At 32.8% G+C, this 22570-nt stretch overlaps 1 protein-coding gene across 2 annotated transcripts; it reads left to right on the top strand.

Moving 5' to 3' along the window:
* The first annotated feature begins 7666 nt into the window (after positions 1 to 7666).
* LOC129313661 (uncharacterized) lies at positions 7667 to 16762 on the top strand. Of its 2 annotated transcripts, none has more exons than XM_054956949.1 (7): positions 7667 to 8042; positions 10368 to 10895; positions 11445 to 11609; positions 11979 to 12068; positions 14527 to 14691; positions 14938 to 15293; positions 15902 to 16762. In XM_054956949.1, exons 1-7 carry the CDS (start codon positions 8018 to 8020, stop codon positions 16577 to 16579), a joined length of 2007 nt encoding a protein of 668 aa, XP_054812924.1. In that variant the 5' UTR covers positions 7667 to 8017; the 3' UTR covers positions 16580 to 16762. The 2 variants fall into 2 exon arrangements, with proteins under 2 accessions (XP_054812924.1, XP_054812925.1); XM_054956950.1 differs by lacking the exon at positions 7667 to 8042 and adding an exon at positions 10070 to 10261.
* Positions 16763 to 22570: the final 5808 nt, after the last annotated feature.

The following is a 22570-nucleotide window of genomic DNA, read 5'->3' as shown; positions in this document are numbered from 1 at the left end:
CTTTCAACAGCGATTAAATAACCACTATTGTAAAAGAACTTTTAATAGTGTTTCCAAAACTGCTATTGAAAGCTGCAATTATTTGAATTTTTTTAAAAAATTAAGAACTTTCAACATCGATTAATATATACAACTGATGTTGAAAGTATACTAAAAGTGTCATTTTCAACATCAGTTATGGTAACAACTAATATTTTTTTTGTTTCAAGAGGTTACATTTGTTTCTATTTATTCTCCCATTCCTGCAAATAAAAATATTCTATATAATTTATCACCAACCAACCAATACCAATACATATAAAGAATCTAAATTTCATGGCAAAATTAAATAAAAATTACATAAAACTCAAATAGTCTGTACAATTTTCTAAAAAACTACGCAAACCTCATATATCATTAGCAAAATATTGTGTCCAGTGTGTGAGGATGTCATCAACCTCTTCCTCAGAGAATGGATCCACAGTATCAAACATCTAAATTAAAGTATAAAATAACAATTCAAAAATTAACTAACTAATTCAAATAACAATTAATAAAACTATCTTTTCAAAAAATATATTTACTTCATTAATAAATTCAATCATTCCCAATGTGATGATGTTGAGCACGTGCTTCATCACATATATGCCATACAAACTAATCTTATGTGATTGCCTATGACTCTTTATAACAACATATACATAAGCAATCAATAATAAATCTTAATAATTGAATAAAATTAATAAAGTGTTAAGTTCACTTAATTACCTTTAATTCGATCCATGTGAGATCCTTGAGTTGATGGGTGTGCTTTTTCAGGACCATTGTTTGGTATATTTTTATTGCCCTATGATCAATATTATGAGATTAGTAACTAATATATACATAAAAATTGAATTGAATTGAATAGTTTTGTATAAGTACACTTATGAGTTTATCATCTTCTTTATGTCTTTGAGAGGTTTGTAATGGAGTGAGCCCTCTATATTTTACTATCACCCCATTATTATACTCGTTACTCATTTATCTAATATTTATCCAACTTTGATCTATATTTCACTACCTAAAAAAGAATAGAGTTCTTGAATTATCTCTATAAAACTACATTAAAAAACTATTAATGAACATAAAATTTGAAGCACAAGAAGAGAAGGGGAGAGAATAAAATTTTAAAAAAATTTGGTAGAGTCTCCCTAAAATTGGGGTTTCCCCAACTCAATTTACAATGAAAATAAAGTCACAACAAATTCAAGAAAGTATTTTAACTAGTTTGTACAAATTTTGTAGAGCCTAAAATTAGGGCTTCCCAACTCAATTTGCAATAATATAAAAACAACTAAATCAAACTAATTCAAAATTTTAGTAGTCTCCTTTAAAATTATATTAGGGCCTTCCAAAAAAATTCTCAATCCAAAATTTCAACAATAACAATCAAACTCAAAGCAATTCATAAAATTTTAGGCAATTGAAATGAGTTTCCAAGATCCTTTACCTCAGTTTCCTTAGAGAGTCGAGTGACTTGTGAGAATGACAGTAGCAAGTGCACCATGAATAGTGTCGAAGCTAGGATCCTGGGCTAGGGGTAAAGCCTAAACCCTGGTACAAGGAAAACATTTTTGTATCTTTCAAATCCACTTTTTCTCTTTCTCTTTCTTTTTTCTAATCATTTCTTAATACAACTTTCAGTTACACACTTGCAAGTGTAGCGAGCTAGCGAAAGGCATTTATTGAGCTTACTTTTGAATTTTGAATCTTCATTATTCTCAAGACAAGAACGAAATGGGTATAGTTTAATCAAATTAATTTTTTTCTATTTTTTAAAGGATTAGTGAAATTATGGACTAATATTCACTAGGCTTTAAGTTAAAAATATGAATTTTAGAACTGGGCTAAATGTGGTATTAAAATGTGTCTAAAATTTAAAATCTTAAAATAAGAGGTGCAAAGTGTAAAAAAGAGAGAGAGAAAACTATAAAATATGAAACATATACCCTCATATGTGTTATTTTTCCCAAGTAAGGGGGGCATATTCCCTTCTCAACAGCATGTGGCTCTGCCACTGACCATGAATGAGCATGTGCTTCAATAACATTAATTGAAAAGTATAATATAATGAGGTGCTCCATGGATATGAAGAGACAGTCAATTATGAGAAACTAGCCTACAAAGCTAAGTTTGCACAGAGAAAGTAAATCATGCTAGGTGAGGTTGAAGATGACATAGGGTTGGAATTTCGGTAATTGCACTAGGCAAGTTTATTGTGGATTTAGCAGAGTGTCTAGAGTCCTTACTTATGTGCTTGTTATCTATTTATAACAAATAGCAATAGTGCACTCCTTTTTGAATTTGAGTTGGGCACTAGTAGGAGCTGGGGCTGCACAAAGGACTGGACAAGACTGAACTTCAGCCTAATCTGGAGTCTGGTCCTTTTCATGAAAAGGACTAGGTTAGGCAACCTGTAGTCCGGTCTGTCCTGTAAAAAATCAGAGATTTAGGACCGGACTTAGTCCATAGAACTAGGAGACTGGTCCTGTTAGTCCAATACTCACTTGGCCTTTTTTTTCCTGTTTTTCTCTATGATAAGCAATAATGCATTTCAACTTAATAAACTCAATTAAAATAATAAAAATACTTATAATCATAATAAATCCACAATGATTTCTAACATCAAAAAAAATAATATTTCAGTTACAGTCCAAACTCCAAATGATTTAAATATATAATTTCAACAAAAACACTCAACAAAGTTCAACACTACATTACATCTGTCAGGTAATTATCTCCTTAGCTTCAATGGAAACAAACACAACAAATCTTTAAATAATTATCTCCTTAGCGTCAATAACACTTGAAGCATCTGTTAAAAAAATTCATATACACATATATAAAGTAATTAGTAAGTGTAAAAATGCAATATATAAATTAAATTAAGAGACATAAAATTGAATATATTACCTGCAACATTAACCACATCGTTAGTCTCTTGAAAATTGTCAACCTCATGAAACATAGAGACAAACTCTAAGAGAGATTGCCCTGCAAGTAGCCAATTCTGGGCACAAATGAGTGCTTCAGTCATCTTAGGAGATAAAGAACTCCTATAATCATCAACAACACGTCCTCTAGTACTAAAAGCTGATTCAGAAGCAACTGTAGATACTGGTATAGCCAATACATCTTGTGCTATCAAGGAAAGCACTCTGTACCTAGTAGAATTAACCTTCCACCATGTCAAGATATCAAAATCATCATTATCATCAATAGTGGTGTCCTCAGATGTACTAGTAGAAAGGTATCTATCCAACTCTGACTGGGTATCAACTGATGAGCTTTTTTGCTTCTGGGATGCTAACCATCTATGACCAGGGTCTTTTTTACCTTTACTTGCATTTGAAGTATTAGTGTCAAGAGCACTTGGAGAGTTGACACTACCAGAACTACTTGTATCAAGACCAACTGTCACAGAGTATTCCTCAAACAAGCGATATAAAGTGTTTCTTACCTTATTCTTCATGGACATACAAAGGTTAGGGGCAGGAAAAAGCTGATCAAATACATGATTGATATAGGTAAGCTTGTATCGAGGATCAAGAATCACAGAAATAATCAACAAAGGGTTCAAATTATCTGTTTCCCCCCAATACTTATCATACTTACTCTTTATGCTCAAAGACATCTCCCTAAGAAGAGGGTCTTCACTTTCAATATTCTTATCTAACAACTCTTGAATTAAAGCAATTTGATGGAAGCATGTATGTGCAGTAACTTTTAATGTGCTAGAAAATTGCAAAGTGACATCATAAAACACTTTCAAGAACTTAAGGAAGAACCGTGCTTTATTCCAACCTTGTTTGTTTGGAGGGCCATTACGCTTAGGAGGAGCTTTCCTAGAGTAAGTGAAAACATCAATGCTGTCATCGGGTCTAGCACTTTGCCTATAAACATAGGCATCCATGCTACCATCTAAACAAGAAACGTCACTCTGAGCATGATGCTTTGAACCTTTGTTGAAGTAGCTAACAAAATATTCATCCTCATCCTCTAATCTTTCAAATGCCTTTTGAAACTTTAAAGCCACATCCAACATTAAATATGTAGAATTCCATCTAGTATTGACATCGAGGCAAACAATGCTTTTTGTATCCAACATTTCTAATTCACAAACATCTTTAAATCTTTGCAAGCGAGCAGGAGATGAACGAACATATCTAATAGCATTTCAAATGGACTCAAAAGTATCTTTCAACTCCTTCAAACAATCATTAACAACTAGGTTAAGAATATATGCAAAGCATTATAGTTGAAGATAATCATCACCATAAACAAGACCCCTCCAATTCTTTAGATGCCTTTTTAAGTAGGACAATGTTGTGTCATTGGAAGTTGCATTATCCATGGTTATGGTGAACACATTTTGTATGCCCCAGTCTGATAAGCACCTTTCAATTGTCTTGCCTATCGTATCACCCTTATGATTCTCAACCATGTAAAAACTGAGAATCCTCTTATGCAAGTTCCAATCATTATCAATGAAATGGGCTATCAAACATAAATAATTGAAGTTTCGAACTGATGTCCAGCAATTTGTAGTAAGACAAAGACAATTAGTACACTTCTTTAATAAATTTTTCAATATTCTAATTTCACCAAGATACAATTGCTAAGTATCTCTAGCCACTGTTGTTCTTGAAGGGATTTGAAATCGTGGTTCTAAATCCTTCACAAACTTTTTAAAGCCTTCCTTCTTAACAAGCCTAAATGGCATCTCATCACATATGATGAACTCAACTAGAGCCCTGTGACATCATTTTTGATTGAACATGTGAGGTACTAAGTTTCCCTCTTGCCCACTTAGTGTCACATAATTCAACATAGATTGCTTTGTCATTTGTATAGCTTTATGTGGATTCTTGAGGCACTTTGGTACATGCCTCTTCAAGGATGTTAAATCATGCTTGCCTGGATCACAAGCATAATCTAAATTACAGTACTTACATGCAGCTCTAACTTCTCCATTTGTCTCCTCCAATGGTAACTTGGTAAAGTGTTCCCACACTTTTGATCAATGCTGGATGTTTGCTCAATATCCATCACTTCACAATGATAAAATATAATTGAGACCATATAATTGATGAGTTATAATAGCACAATGATAAAAAGGAAGCAAAATGAAAAAAAATCAACAAGAATAGAGGTAATAAAAATTAGCCCACAGACATGTTAAAATTGTATATGTTCTAAATAATATATAATTCAGGGATTGAAAATAAAATCTAGTTCTTGGTTTTATCTATTATAGATAAAATTGCCATGAAATCACCATATATGCATTATTGCTCAGATCATTACTCAGATCATTGCAAAAGAAATTACTCAGATAAAAGCACCAGATATGCATTATTGCTTTATGGTGCGTGAAGCCATGAAATCAATGAACATAAACCAAATAAGTAACTAGCAACTCAGATCATTGCAAATGCATATTAAAAGGAAGATATAAAACAAAAAAAATAAAAAAGAAATTGAATTTCTGATGGTGAAAACTAAAACCGCTAAAACACACCAGATTTGAGGAGTGAGGACGATGAGGAGAACGACAAATGTAGCACCAGATCTGGTCAAGGCAAAGCCAAGAATGGAAATGGAAATCTGAGGCAAAGCTAGGCAAAGCAAGTATCTTCCTTCTTCCAGTCATGGTGTATCGAGGCGTGAAGGTGGAGGACGAGATCTGGGTCAAGTTGCAGTTGTGCTGAGGTGTGGAGGCGGAGGGTGGAGGCCGTCGACTGGTTTGAGCACTGAGATCTATGTGGCTCACTGGAGGAGGAGAGCAAGGAGGATCAAAGGTGGAGAGCAAGGGTGGGTAATGGTGCTACGTCACTGATGTGAATGAGGTGGTGGGCTTTGGTGCACAAGAGCAGGGTTGAGTCACGTGTGAGTGGCTGAGAGTTGAGAGTTGAGCAGGGTCTGAGCACTAAGATCCGTGTGGCTAATGCTGAGACTGAGTGTGCTGTAGTGTTCAGGATTTTTTTCGATCAGATGCATGGTGCAAGGCTGGACAGATGGACCTGACTAAAGGCTGTTTTTTTAAGACTTATTAATTAATAATTTATCAATTAATTTTAATTATATTAAAATAATTATGTAGGACCAAACCGGATCATTTACTCCAGATGCTTGGTCTCTAGTCTGGTCTTACCCAAAAAATTAGTCCTGTCTTGTTGGTCTTTTTAATCCTATGGGACCAGCATTTTATAGGACTAGACAAGACTGGGTTTTCACGGGTCGGACCGGACCGGACCAGAATATGAGAATTTTGCATAGCCCTAGTAGGAGCAAATAATTCTCTGCACCTATAACTGCCTATAGGGATTTCCACCGTGCGAAGTGGTCGGTGTTGGAGCACTAAGAATCTCAGATAATGGTAGAAGTAGGCATGAATCTATCAAACTTTCCCTCAACACACCACCAAACCCATCGAATTAAATCATAATTGGGCTAAGCTCTATCTCAACTTCTTTGGCTTGGGCTTTGGAATCTTTACAATTGGGTTTGGCGCACTCCGATTTTGGTTCAAACAAACTCTTTATAAAAGTGAACTGCAAGTTGGATTGGCATCATCATGGATCAGCACCCCAAGAAAGAAGTTATAGAAGTGAGGTATTTTTAGTTTCTCAAGCTTTTGCTTGCTGTTGTATTCCCAAAAAAAAAAAAAAAAGCAAGTCTTACTTTTTTGGCCCCGCTTCTTACGCGTTTTGCTCATTCAAGACTTGGGGGCCAATCTATGAAGGAAAACGTTAAATGCTTTCACTTGCGGAGCTATGCCTATTGACCCCAAAAGAAAGCAAATCTTTCTCTTTTGCTCCTGTTTCTTACGCGTTCTGCTGATTGAGAACCAATTATTTTAATAAATATAATATTAGAAATAAAGATAATATTATAAATGGTAGTTTTAAAAATATGTACTCTCTCTATTAAAAAATGTGAGCCATCTTTTGAGAGGTTGGATATTAAAAAATATAAAATATTTTTAGTATTTCAAAGTATAATCATGGCATTTTTTTAAAGTGCTCTTAATAAATAAATTACTTTATATTTATTTTAAATAAAATATCCTATTAAATAGAAGTAAATATAAAAAAATATAGTCAGTTTGAATATAAGTAACTACTTCATTGAGAGTTGAGATTATATTAAAAATGCTTTATATTTTTTAACATAGGAAGTATTTTTTAAAAATTGTAAATCAAAAATTTTAAAGATAAACTATCCTGAGTAAATCTAAATAATTAATTTATAAAAATATAAAAAATTTAATATTAAATTTTGACAATTTAAATTAAATCTAGACCGTCCAATTTATAGCAAATGAATATATTGAAAAAAATTTAATTTTATATTTTTATTTTAATAACTATAAAAATATATAAATTAAAAATTTTAAATCAATTTATGCTTTGTAAATCTTACGTGGATGATGGTACGCATGACCCCATGAACAGCAGTGAAGATGATTCCCAATCTATGAAGTGGGAACGTTAAATCATAAATGCTTTCAATTGTTAAGAAGCGGGGCAAAAATAAGTGGAAAAGGGGGAGCCACGTGTATGGAGGCTGAGCGTTTTTTTCTTTTGTGGTTGTTAAGCTATGCCTCTTGACCCAAAAAGAAAACAAATCTTTGTCTTTTGCTCCTCCTCCTTACGCGTTCTTCTCCTCATCTTGGTGATTGATTTCTAGATATCCACTACTCCTCAACTTGCTGCGAAATCTTTAGATCTCAACTGATGCATTTGTCCTCACATTCGATATTTATCTTTGATTTCGACTATTTGCAACTGCGATTTGGTTTCCTTATTTATCCCCACCTGGTCTTTCTAAGCATCTCTGATTCTTTAAGATTTGGTTTGAGTGAATTTAAATTTCAGTTCTGTCGTAGCAACAGCAAGGGTGATCTCACTGATCTCATTCTTAACGCAAGTGGGTTGTGACACATTAAAGCTCTCTCTCACCATTACCATTATTCTCCACACTTGTCGCTTCCATGAATTCCAACTCAGTTCCATCAGGTATTTCTTGCACCTCGTTCAGCGTTATTCAACATCAAAACACACACACATACACATTCTTCGATTCAAGTTACATTTTTGTAGTTTTGGCTTAGAAATACACTGCTGTCATGAAAGTAAACGTGACCAAAAGGGAAAGAGTAAGAATAAGTTACATTTTTCTCGTGGATAACGTTATTGATTCATGCTTGTATGTGATTCTTCAACTTTTTTTTTTTACCCCAAGAATAGAAGACGGCATATTCAGTTGTAGGAATCTCCTAGTTTATGTGATGAGTCTTATATTGTGGAGCTTCTTCATGAGAACAGTAGAATTTATAAGTTCAAGGCATGTTATTTTCTTGAGCTATGTTCTTTCTTTAAACTTGCACCGGTAAGATTGATATTTTCATTGAAAGTGATATTAAGTGAGTTGCTTCAGTCGGGACACTGGATCAGGGTCACTAATTCAACGAGTCAAACTCACAGTGGTTAAACTGAAATCAAACCAGTTATAATAAAATATTATAATTTAAATAAAAACACATTGATTCTCAATACATTTATTTATATCCAAGACTTAATACTCCCTCGTTCAAAAATGTAAGGTATTTTTTTAAGAGTTGAATGTTAAAAAATGTAAGATATTTTTAGTTTTTCAAAGTGTAATTATTATCTTTTTTTTTTAAGTGTCCCTATTGATAATGACTTTATATTTATTGTAGGATGTTTAATAGGGATAAATATGAAAAGATAATGTTAGTTGAAAAATGAGTAATTACTTTATTAGGGTGAAATTCTTATAAATGTCTTACATTTTTTAACGGAAGGAGTATTTCATATAACATACAACAATAATTCAATTGATGATAATATCAATAGAAAATACAGTAGTAAAATATTTTCTTAAACAATAATAGAACTAAAATTTTTAATATAATTAAAAAAAGAGATATAAATAACCATTTACAATTAAAGAAATAACTATCTAATATAAAAAATATACTATGTAAATATATATATATATATATATATATATAATTTTGGATTAAAAATAAAATAAAATACGATTTCAAAATAAAATATCCATTAGCACTTTTTTTCAGCGAAGTGGAGTAACTTGTAAAGGAATACAATTTCGAAATGGTTTAGAACGGAAGTTGCGAAGCAGAAACATGAAGCAGTTTTATTAAAAAAAAGTTGGCCAAAAAAATAAAAAATAAAAAACAAAGAAACGTGTAGGCAACAAATGACATTATATTTAATATCATTTATTTTAAATAAAACCATAGAAGTCCACCCCCCCCCCCTCTCTCTGACACCACACGCATTCAATTCCGGTGCTCATCAGTTGTTAATTTGGACAATCCCGATTCATCAATTTTATTTTATTACATATTTATTAAAATATAAAATGTAAAATGTAAAATTTTAATAAATCTATTATATTATTTGGACAATGTTAATTTAATTTAAATAATCTAATTTAATATTAATTTTTTAAAAAATATTATAAATTAATTATTCGGATGTACTCTAAATCCAGTTTGTCCAGAGTACATCTGGATAATTAATTTATAAAAATTTAAAAAATTAATATTAAATTGAATCAATTAAATTAAATTTGTATTGGCTAAATTAATGATAAGGTAGATTTATTGAAATTTTATAATTTTTTATAATAAATATAAAATAAAAATAAAAAATAATAGTGATGATCACTAAAACCGAACCCAACACGCAATCCATCACTTCTGTGTTTTAGCTTTCAGATTTCACTCTTTCACTGCTGGCTATTCGCCATTTTATATCCGTTTCACGCTGTTTTTCTATCCTCGATTCATCGTCTTCTAGTTGTTCGCGTTTCTTGTCGTTCCAGATCTGTTGAGTCTCTCGTGTTCTTTCTCGCCGTCTGGGTTGTTGTTGTGATTCAAGCATATCTGAAACAGAGCAGCATATCTCCTCTGCTGCCATCTTCTTCTTCATTTTCCAGTATCTTTTCTGGCGTCATCTTGGGGCTTTTGGAATTGGGGGGGGGGGGGGGGACTAACCCCAATCTATACAGAAAATCGGACTGGACATGTGGCCAGATCGTCAGTTCACCAGTTCAACTGACTGGTCTGGTTTGGTTTTCCAAACCATGACATGAAGAGCTACCCACAGAGTGACTTCATGTCGTGAAGTGAAGTTGGTTGACTTTCAAAAAGAAATGCACTATTATATACATATATGAGTCCCATGTGGGTTCAAGAATTTCCCAGCCAACAAACTATTATTTTAGAATAGACCCTCTCTCTTTCTCTCACTTGTGCTTGTAAATGTAAGAGTTTCACTTGATGTATGCAGAGGCAATGAGTTCGTCGGACGTTGAACTGCAGGAAAACAAAAGGGACAAACTGCGTAGTGCTGCCATGAAAGGAAAGTGGTCAGAAGTCATTGAAATGTACAAGCAAGAAAGGGATATTCGCACAGTTGCGATAACAGCAACAAGAGACAATGTGTTACATATGGCAGTTTCTAGTGGGGATGCAAAGGTTGTGGCAGACATCGTGGACTTTGTTTGTGCTGAGAGGGACGTAGTCCTTAGGGCTTACAATGATAGAAACAATACGCCTCTTCATTTGGCAGCATCAATGGGAAATGTTGAAATGTGTCGGAAGATCGGCGACGCAGACCCCTCCTTAGTTACTAGATGCAACATCGCTGGCGAGACTCCTCTCTTCCTAGCTGCTCTCTATGGAAACAAAACAGCTTTTCTTTGGCTTCATTATCTATATATAGAGAGCCCTGAAGTTTCTTCAACCGACTTTTCTCATTATATGAGGAACAACGGTGACACAATTCTCCACTGTGCCATTGCAGAAGGGCACTTTGGTAAATCTAAACCAAAATTCTTTTTTTTTTTTTTTCATGTATTGTTGTTTTAATGCACAAATTAAGTCGTGCAAGTGTATACGGCTTGCTCTGATTTTTCGCAGATGTGGCAATTGGAATAGTGGAAGGAGCTAGTGGTTTTAGATTCTTATTATAAAAAATGTTAATTGAAAGTTTAATCTATTGAAAATTATTCATATTTTCAATTATATTCTCATAAATATTCTATATACTAATGATGTTGAGTTTAATGGAAGGAGTTAATTTCTCACAATGTGATAAACTTATATTTGAATATTGCTTACATTTAGTGCTTGATAGTATGTCGAATATAATTACTCCTAATAGAGAGATATCTATTGCATAATAATAGAATTGAAATTTTACTGTACTATTTTTTTAAAAGAAATAATAAATAAAGTAATGGTGTAGTTGAAAAAAACAATTGTAAGAAGTACTTACTGTCGGCCAAAACAATTCTTCTAAAAAAATACCCGGGGAGCAGTAATTAAATAATGCATGTGTACATGGTTTGCTTCAATTTCGCAGATGTGGCGATCGAAATAGTTCACCTCTATAAAAACCTTGTGAAAGAGATGATGATGAGGCGCAACAAAGTCGGTTTGACCCCACTCCATCTCCTAGCAGCAACGCCTTCAGCTTTCAAAAGTACCTGTCTCCATGGTCGATCTATCTTGGTTTGTCTCATTTATGGTAAGTACTGTACTGTTGTCCATTGAAGGGAATCCAGTGAGAGGGGGAGAGAGATATATATTTCATATTTGGCATTCTTGACAAGTATTTGCACGTAGGTTGTATTCAAACCACATTGTGCCGGAGAGAAATATCCATGCATAACCAATTCATATCATGATATACATGATATATGGCGACGATTTTTGGGCAGCAGCCAAAAGTCGCTGATAAAACTATTGGTGGCGACAAGCCAAATGTCATTTTTTTTTCGTAGTGTTGCTTGATTCGTTTTGACTAATCTCCATTATCCATATATGATATCACAGCTTTTCAAAGTACCGTGTCACAACGTATGTTGAATGCAGTTTTTTGTTTTGAACTTGGAAGGGTTCTTTAGAGTTGAGGAGAAGAAGCAGGCCACGATGAAGGAAGAAGTGGAACAATGCGAACGCAAGTCACGTGTCAAGTTTTATCAAGGTAAGTAGGTTTTACAAGATGGTTTCAATTCCTTGGCTAGTTTAATTAGCGTTAGCTTCTTGAGGACCTTTTCTTTATGCAACTTTGATATTGGAAATCACACACACATATATATGGAGAAAACACCTTAGCTATACTCAAATCTATTTAACTTTGCTCGAGAAGAGGATAGGAAAAGGGAGATGTTTTGAAACACATTAACAATATATAAAACTTTATTTTACCTATCTTTAATTTCTTTAAATTTAACAAAAATTTTAGGGATCAGAATATCTTTTAGTCCTTAAACTTTCTCTTACTAATCAAATTTAATACTTGAACTTTGACTCAGTATAGCTCATTCTTTGCAATTTATTATGTTAAAGAATTACAGGATTGAACTTTGTGTTATAAAAAAGGGTTAAGGTACAACAATACCCATCAAGTGATTGGTTATGAGTATCTAGTAGCCTAAAGTGAGAAAAAGGCAAAAATATCCAAACGTTACTAAAGTTGGTGTAAAAGTGACTAAACTATTAACTTTCCCTACGGCCTTAGTTTCCGGTGTTGAATGTTGATTGTGCTTGCCACACGTCAATCTTTGTTGATGTGGACTAAAAAGAGGCAAAAATATCCATAAAGTCATCGCCCAAGAATATCCAATAGCTTAAAGTAAAAAAAAGGGCATGAATATCTATAATGCTACTTTAGTTGGTGCAACAGTAACTAATTCATCAAATTCCTTAAATATTAATTGTTTAGCAAACACCTAAGCAGAAGTTGACTATTTTTTCCTGATGTGGACAAAAAATATTCCCAAGTGGAATTTTGCGAAGGTTGATCGGTCATTATATAAATACCATGTGAAAAAATGTTGTTTTAATCAAAACAATAAGTTAAATTGCTTGCTTTTTTATAGCAATGTTGAAAGTCATTTGAGAATTTCAAACCTCATCGCGAACGAAATCACTTAAAGTTATGCCAATGTTCTTAAGGTAGATGGCATAAACGGTGTGCATAGTCAAGAAGGCATTTCAAGCAAAGATAACCTCCTTCATGAAGTGCTTGTGTTCTTTGTAGTGAGCCACAGCTTTTTCGTTCTCGATCTTTGTAATGTGCAACCTATCTCACTGTGTAGAATTTTAGGTTTTGTAGATAAGAAAAATGAGTGGAGAAGGAAGGAGGAAGGGGGTGGGATATGTAATGATAGAAAGAAATCAAGTGGCATGGAATTTGGCAGATTGGTCACTATTATTCCTAATAAAGTAACGTTATGGATACTCTAATCCTTTTTTACTTTAGGCTATTGGATGCTCTTGAATATTGATTTCATAAGTATTTTTGCCACTGTTTTAGTCCATATTAGCAAAGATTGATATGTGGCAAACACAATTAGCATTTAACATCGAAAGCTAACGGTATTAAGGCAAGTTAACATTTTGGTCACTTTTGCACCAAGTTTGATAACATTATAGATATTTTTACTTTTTTTCCTCATATTAGGCTACTAAATGCTCTTGTTTGACCATTTGGTAGATATTTTTGTTGCTTAACCCTAAAAAAAATTAGAGGTGGAAAATGTCAATAGTGTTTGGGAATCGAGTGGTATATGTTTCATTCATGTTCATATGTGTTAGGTTTTGCTACCTTGGTTCATGCATATATGTTCCATTCGATGCCATGGCTTCTTCACATCAGCTTTGGCTTTCAAAATCCTTCAGGAGAAGATTTACTGAATCAAAACTTGCATGATTCAGTAATTTATTCGTTGCACTTAAATCTAATCATTGTGAATTGGTTTTCAAGCGGGTTCTTCATGTCATTATTGTGAGTTCAACTCAACAACATATCAAGATAAGTAAGTTTTAGGCCTTTGCTTCTTTGTGTTTCGTTTATCTTTCATGTTTGTGCAGTGTCTGTATGGTGTCACGTCTATATGTTTTTTGAGTTCGTTTGTCCTCTTTGTTATTTTCTTCTAGTCTGTAACGTTTGGGCCCTTAAGTGTTCTGCTTAGGGGTCTTTTTGGGTGTGTAATCGTTTTAGGTATTAATAATATTTGACTTTACATTAAAAAAAGTACTTATCTAGTGAAACTATTGAATAAAAATAATTAGTTATGCTGCTCTATTTACATTTAAAGAAAAAAATCCCAATAATATTAATGGATTTAACTCATTGGCTAAATAAATACAAAAGTTTAGATGAATATATTTTATCGGGAAAATTATAACCAGGTCTCACACAAAGAAATTAATTATTGTAAAGTCTATTAATAATTGAACTAAACTGTATTGATATCAGTTGTCAATGCATTTTAGTTCAATTGTCAATGGACCTTACAGTAATTAATTTCCTTGTGTGGGACTTCAATGTAATTCTCCTTATTTTATTTTAATTATATATATAATTACAAGATGTTTTTAAACAATATTTTAAGAAAAAACATTTAATACCCACTGACTATCGTTATGGTTCCTAGAAATTGGGTTTTATCAGATAAGAAAAATGAAGGAGAAGCACACATGGTGTCTGCAAATAATGAATGAACTTCTTCAGCATGCTTCTGACGAAGATATGTCAAAAATAATATCGAGAATCCCCTCGGAACATCTTTCAATTTCCCTGGAAAAAGAAGAAGACAACGGTAAGAAAATTCATGAAACTGACTATTCCAAAGGATCATATCCTATCTACATTATTATTGTTATTGACATCAGCTTCCCCTTGACATCATTATTTTTTTTTTTGGCCAAAATATCATCAGTGAATCAAGATCGAGTTTCTTAAATGATTAGAAATATTAATTAATTGAATATTTGTCTTTGGTTAAAAACAGCTTAAAATGACAAACTAATTTTGTGACATGGATGGTGAATGATTGGACATATAGAGTCAGAGTCAATGGCGACACCAGTGCCTGGTACAATAATAATTGAGACACCGCTAATGATTGCTGCAAAGACTGGTGTCAAAGAAATGGTGGAGAAGATTCTGGAATTATTTCCGACGAGGATTAAAGATGTGAATGATGAGGGAAAGAACATCGTTCTATTAGCAGCAGACTATAGGCAAATCGAGGTATTCAGAATTTTGTGCAAACAAAAAAGGCTTACTGAAAGTATATTTCGACAAGTGGATAAAGAAGGAAACAATGCATTGCACTTGGCAGCCATGCTTGGAGTCAAGCTTGATTCGCTTTATCATGGGGAAACACTATCCATGTTAAGGGAAATCAAGTGGTTTGAGGTACGTATATTTAATTTGCTACAGAAGATTCAATATACTACGTATCATCAAAAAAAGTATTTTTATATTTCAACGAAACAAGTAATGAACAACTTAAAGCCTATCACTATTCATTCACATTGATAGATATTAAAACTATTTGAATATTTCAAATTCAAGTTTACAAGGGGAAATTATATCGGCTGGCCAGTCAGGCTATTTGTTTAAAGCGATTTTTTTCTTCGAGCTCAGCTTTTGAAAAATTGAGGTATTTTTATTTCAAAAAGCTTCTAAACTTAACCCGTTTAAGCTTTAAAAAAAAACGACTTATGCTATTTATCTTGTATTTTAAAACATTATAATTTGCACTTTATATAATAAATGTGTAATACTATAATATCAAACTTCACTTTTAAAAATGACAAATGCTTTTGATTCCAGCCTTGAACCTAGTTAATAAGGGTTGGGTTTTAAAACATGACTAATTCTAAGGCTAAAAAAAACTTATAGTTAGCCTAAGTTCATATGGGTTTAAGGGTACCGGCCTGTTTCCTGGGTGTGTTGATTACTACTCACCTAGATATCTTAGCAAAAGCATATAAACATAATACACATATATGGTGATGCAGTTTGTAAAGAATTCAATGCCCCCTGGTTTGTCGGAGAGATACAATAGGAAAATGGAGACACCAGATGACATCTTCAGACACAGCCACAAGGAACTAATGAGAAGCGAAAGAGAGTGGTTGAATCAAACCTCACAAGCATGTTCTGTGGTGTCGACCCTAGTTTTGTCAGTGGCCTTTGCCATACGTTCCAACGTGCCAGGAGGTTACGATGGTAGTAATAATAAGGGCTTTGCAATCCTTAGGAACAACAAAGTATTCAAATGGTTTGAGGTGTGCTCATCTGGGGCCCTTTTCTTTTCCCTCATTTCCACCATCTGCTTCCTATCCATAGTTGCTTCTCGTTCCCAATCTGTCAACTCTTGCAGATACGTTCCTTTCATCAGACTTCACTTTGGCATGCTCTTCATGTTCATTTCCATTGTTTATTTGTGGATCTCTTTCTGTGCTGGTGATTTCTTCATGCTTGATGATGACACATTGCACAAAGCTCTTCCATCTTATGTTGTGGTCTCATCGGTCACCATCCTTTTGGTTGTGACACAGCTCCCCACATTCCTTGGACCCACATTGGCTAGCATTAGCCCAATTCAAGCCCCTAGACGAAAGACCACTCATCCCATCGAGTACAGAAGGGCCAAGGAAAAGGAAAACAACATAGATTTGAACAGTCAAGATTAAGTGCATGTCTTAGATATTTTGATTTTTTTGTTGCTAGCAATCATGATTCAATAATCGTAAGTAGTCAGTTAAAGTGATGGTTTAAAATGGTAATTTAGTCTTTTACAAGAATAATCTCTTGGCATTCGTCTTTAATTTTTGAGATTTAATTGATATTATTTTTTATAGAACACTTATTTTTAATATTATGGTGTTTTTTTTATTTTGTTATTCTCCGGATTAACTAGCAGTCAAACTCAAAAAAAAAATGTTTAAGGGAAAGTATATTGCACAATTTTTAATACTTCAAGGGCAACATTATACCATTTGATAATTTAGGGTACCCGTTAGACCAATAAGTAAGTAAGAAAAAATATATTTGTTTGAGTAATATCTTATTATAATATTAATATTTTAATATTTCATAAATTTATTTTTATTATTATTTATAAATCCTCTTTCAAAATTGGAATAACTTTTACAACTGTATGCGAGTGCGAAGTTTCATAAAATTTATATTATTATTTATCCATTATTTAACATACGATATATAAAGGATAAACAATTAAGGAATATAATGCGGCTGTTGGCAAAAAAAAAAACAAAGGAATATAATACAGATTTAATGAATGCTAACCTTGTATCTTGCGAAAGAAACAAAGATGCAACTTCTCTTCTATTTTCTGCACGTATAATTTCCTTGTATTGTAAAGGATTTATCTCAATCGTTGCTAAACCTTCTCGTTTAGAATGATTTGTTAAGTTGGTGTGCAAATTAAATATACATGGATGTCATTACAATCTGAGTCCATTACCTGGAAACCTCATCATCATCAACATATTCATATAGATTTAGCATCATTTTATCATTTCCTATTTCTACTCTAGTTTTTCACAAACTTCCATCAAAACCAAATTTCCACTCCTAATTAGGTACTCATGAAAATGGGGAAGAAAGCAATGTTTACAAAGCATCATGCCTCAAAGATTTTAGCTCCAGATATTTGAAAATCATTCCAAATGCGTTCAAAATTCTTTTATAGAGCTCCTAACCGAAAATGATTAAATTCGAAACTAATTAATATAAAACTGCTCACAATTTTTGCCGCAATAGGTCGGTTACAGTCCACAAATCCCCTATTTTATAAAAGTCTGTGTGTAAATGGCCCCAACTTTGAAACTCCATAACTTGAATTATGGACCTAATTAAATAAATGACAAGTGTGTAAAGTTTGATTTGTCAAGGAAATGGATAGGAAAAAGTTGAGCATGGAAATAGGAAAGATGGAAGTAGGATATAAATACAATTTGCACGTATCGTACGTACATCAAATAAACAAATAAAATGCGGATATCATTTTTGTTTTGTATGCATATTAGGTGGATGGAAATGAAGTTAAAAACTAAATGAAAAGCCTATTATGACCTTGTTAAAAGATAATTTGAACGATGAAAAAAAGAATATATATATACTCCTCTCCCCACGAAAAACTTTACCAAGACCCTCATTAGTTACTAAAATAAACGAAGTGACAAAAATAAAACCTTATATAATTCATTACAATAAAGTTATAAAATCAAAAATCGAACTTGCAAATTTATAAAATTTAATACTTGAGATTTAAGTTCAGTTAATTAATTTTTTTGAAACCTCTATGTCATTTTCCCAAATAAATAAGTAGATCATCCTCCCATAATGACCCGCATTAATGAGCTGCTTTTTGACCCTGTTGAGGATGGAGGGTTAGGGATGAGTGATAACCGTTTTGGAGAGTCTTTTAGGTCAACAAGCAAACAATTTCATATAAAATCATATTCATATTCAGCAACTCCTCCACCCAAAAAAGGAAACAATTTTATATGAAAACACTTTTCATGATAGTTTTCCACAAAAGCCCTCCTCGGTCAGTAGTCCTAAAAAAAAAGTTGGAAAAATGACAATTAGGTTCTAAAAAATTAAACTAATGACAGTTTGGTCATGATAGAATTTTCTAACTATCATTTTCCCAAAAAGGTTCCATTAATTTGGTTGTATCAAAATGTACGATTTATTCTCTTGAGAATTTTTTGGACAATTATTTTTGGAGTGCTATATTTGCTCCTAAAAAATGCATTATGACTTGATCAAATTAATTTATAGATATATATATATATATATATATCAAGTGTTAAATATATTTTTTTAATTTCTTGGCCAAAAATATTTATCTTTTACTGGAGTGTATGCAACACATTAGATCGTTATTTCTTTACCAATGCATTGTCGCTGACGGGAAAAAGAAGTTACCAACGCACTGTTAGGTGTTATGGATTATTACAACACTCTTGTACAATTTAGCTATTTCATGATATATTTTTTTTGTCAGAAAAGCCCTTCTCAGGCTTCAAAAATTAAAGTTTCAATTTTAAAATTGAAATGTTCAATAAATAAAATTCACAAACTTCACTACTTCTCGAAACAAATAATTTGACAAAAAATAATCAATGATAGTCGATTGTGTAATGTATAAAATATATAATAAAACTTTTCTGTTAATATTATTTTTATAAAAATAATTGTTCTTATTTTTGTACGATTATAAAAACAATTAAAATTGATGTTAGATTTCAATCTAGGATTTCTGCCTTCACACAAGAAGACGACGAAGTGCTTTTTGACCCCATTGAGTATTGACAATTTTTGGATCAATAAGCAAACAATTCTATATAAAAACACATTCATATTCAACAACACCTCCGCCCAAAGAAGCAAAGAATTTTATATCAAAACACTATCCATGCCAAGAACCCTTGGGTTCGCCCGGCACCGACACTCCTCCCCTACTAGGGAGAGGATGAGGGTTCAAGAGAAAGAGAGTGCATAATGGTGGGTGTGTGAGTTTCCTAAAAATTAATCGATACTTCCGATGCACTTCCTAATAGCTTCTACTAAGTGTGCAGTAAAGAAACTAAATCACAATTAATTGGGGATTTCAAAAAATTACTTAAACGTTACAAATGGGCTTCGTAATCACTTATATGGATTTAAAAGAGATTATATGGGTTTTCACTGCTAAACCAAATAGATACTTATACACACACACATGCGTGCTTGCTGTCACATCCTCCCCGCTAGATGCTCAATTTGCCAAACCCTTGCCTTGTTTTTATCTTAAATTTATATTGGTCTCTTCGTTGAGGTTACCCCCCAAGTGTGGCAATTGCTCTTGACTTTTCTCTGGAGTGCTACTGCGTGTCTTGTTCTGAGTCCATTGCCGGTGGGAGATCAATCTTCGGCTTTTCTTGGTTCAACAATGCTACGACTCGTGTACTTACGGAATGAGTAGAGTATCATTCTTACAAGATTTGTATTAAAAATATGGTCAAATAAAATATATTGTGAATTCAATAAAGTTGAGAAAATCCAAAGTATGATTGGTATTTAAAATATAAATTAAATGTGTGAAAAATTATGAAAACATAGAAAAGAAATTGATTCAAGACTTTTTGAAAGTAATTAGGCCTAAAATCATTTATCTCCCTTTATAGTTCAAGAACACACAATCAAACCCCAATACATTTTGCTCTTAATGATGAATTATGTTAGTCAAGGATGCTAAATTACCCCCTCTCAAGTCTCCAAGTAGGTGTTTAGTTTTATCAATTCCTTAATCTCTTAATTAACTAATTAAACTTTAATTTTCATTGTAAATCTTATGTGACTATATGAGGTTAATGAGTGCATTCCTTAATCTCTTAATTAACTAATTAAACTTCAATTTTTATTGTAAATCTTATGTGACTATATGAGGTTAATGAGTGCATCTCTACCTTATTAACAAAACCACCCATTCAACTTGCAAACTTCAAGTTCTCACACAATTTAACTTAAGTTTTACACTTAACCTAGCTCTCTCAAACATCAATCAAGTGAACCAAACAATTTAATTGATGAGTAATCAACTAGAAGCAATAAGGATAAAGTAAAATCAACACAATCACATCATTAATCACAAATACAAAAGGAAAATAGTAATTAATGCATACAAAAGGTTCAAAATAATCCAAGAATCAAGGGTTCAGCTACAAATATTCATAAAACCCATGAAGAAATATAAATATATCAACACAAATATTGAACAAGAGGAAAGGAAAGAGAATGGAGAAGAAGAACCAAAATATGAAGCCAAAAATCTCTTTCAATCTTTAAATCCAAGCTCAATCTCCACCAAAATTCATGTCCTAGTGCACCCAAAGCTCCCAAATACTCTCAAGAAGTCTAAAATATCAGCCAAAGTCAAGAATGGGTCATAAATATATATATATATATATATATATTTCAAAATCCTAACTTTATTAGTTAAATAAAATGCTTGGTCTTGCTGTCGCGACTTTAGTCATGAATTTGCTCCTTTTTCTACACTTCTCCTAGTTGGCGTGACTAATCATCTTTTCACTTAATTTCTTCATCTGAAAACCTTCCAAAAGGATCATTAAAGATCCAGAAATGCCAAATTATAGCCAACCAGATCTTAAACCAACATATCAATAAATTAACTTTAAAATACCAAATTAGAGCTAAGGTTTGCATTTCCAAAAAACATACGTAATTTTGTGATTTGAGTATTTAAAATATGTACAATTTTCCTAAGAAAATATGCTCAAATGATATGAAATTCTTGAGACTAACAAACAACCTCCATTGTGAAATATAGACTGTATTTAATTAGGTTTTTTTTTAACTTTTTGTGCATTTTTGCTTAATTATAAGTTTCTGGTTGCTGCAACCTTCGTCAAAGATTTGGGATAGAGAACATTGATAATAGGCAGGATGTGTAGGTAAGCAAATATTCACTTGAATTCTGGGCATATTGTTACATTCTTTATAAATTCAAGTTGGGATGAATTGCAATTTGGAAGACTGTTTTAATTCCTTGTTGATTGATTCAAGCTCTCAACTTCAAATTGAGGTTGATGAATAAGTCATAATTAAGCGTTTTTGTTAATTTTATTTTTTTAATCAAGTTCCTCTTACTAACAGAATTATTCAATCTTAATACATATAATGATTAAAATTTACACCACCTCCCCTAATTTATCATGAATCATGAACGGCGATTTTTTTTTTTTTTTTTTTGAGATTGTGCGCAGTTAAGGCTCTTTTTTTATATTGGTTAGTGAACTTATTCACTTATTTTTGATACAATTTAGCTAAACTCTATATACATCTACACTACTACTACAACAAATATGAGTTGCGAATCTCAAAGGACTAAAGCTTCTTGGGATCTGAAAACTATTGAGTATTTTATCCAAGCGTCCCTAAATCAAGTTTAAAAAGGACGGCACAGTGGAACAACTATTACAAAAACAGGGAGGAAAGCTCTCATTGAAGAATTTAATTGTCAAAGTGGTTGAAACTATTACAGGAGCAAATTGAAGAGTAGGTGGAATTGCTTAAAAAAGGAGTGGATATTGTGGGACAACATGTTTGCAAAAGAAACAGCGTTAGGGTGGGATAGTCAGAAGAATGCTGTTGATGCATCGGATGAGTGGTGGGAAAGAAAGCAATTGGTATGCTATACGTATGATGTGTAGTTTTAAATATGCAGGAAAATCCGCTGTATGCAAGGAATAAGGATCTTCCATTTGCCCACCAATTAACAACACTTTTTAAAGATGGGACTGATATTAGAAAATTTGGTTGTGCATCATCATCGGGGAAATTGCCATGTCAAGTTAATGAATCTGACTCGGGTGGATCTACATATGGAAGTTTCTGGGGATAGTGAAAATGTTAGCATTATATTGGAGCCACTGATGAACAAACGGCAAACATTAATTTTAATGTATCCCATGGATGCTTGAGCAACATGAGTGGGTAGAAAAGAAATTGGGATTATGCAGGTGGAAGGGAAAAAAAAAGGAGGCCAAACACCTTGCCTCATCAAGAATAGTTGATGCTATGACTTTTATTGCATATTCATGCCGCTCACGTGTTGATGGTGTTCCTGATGCATCTCTTGGTGAGGT

The sequence above is a fragment of the Prosopis cineraria genome, unplaced genomic scaffold (assembly GCF_029017545.1).
Source record: "Prosopis cineraria cultivar Desert tree isolate PC_DT_omini unplaced genomic scaffold, ASM2901754v1 PC6, whole genome shotgun sequence".
Lineage (NCBI taxonomy): Eukaryota > Viridiplantae > Streptophyta > Magnoliopsida > Fabales > Fabaceae > Prosopis > Prosopis cineraria.
Note: the sequence above shows the minus strand (reverse complement) of the source record. Positions and strands in the feature narration are given on the sequence as shown.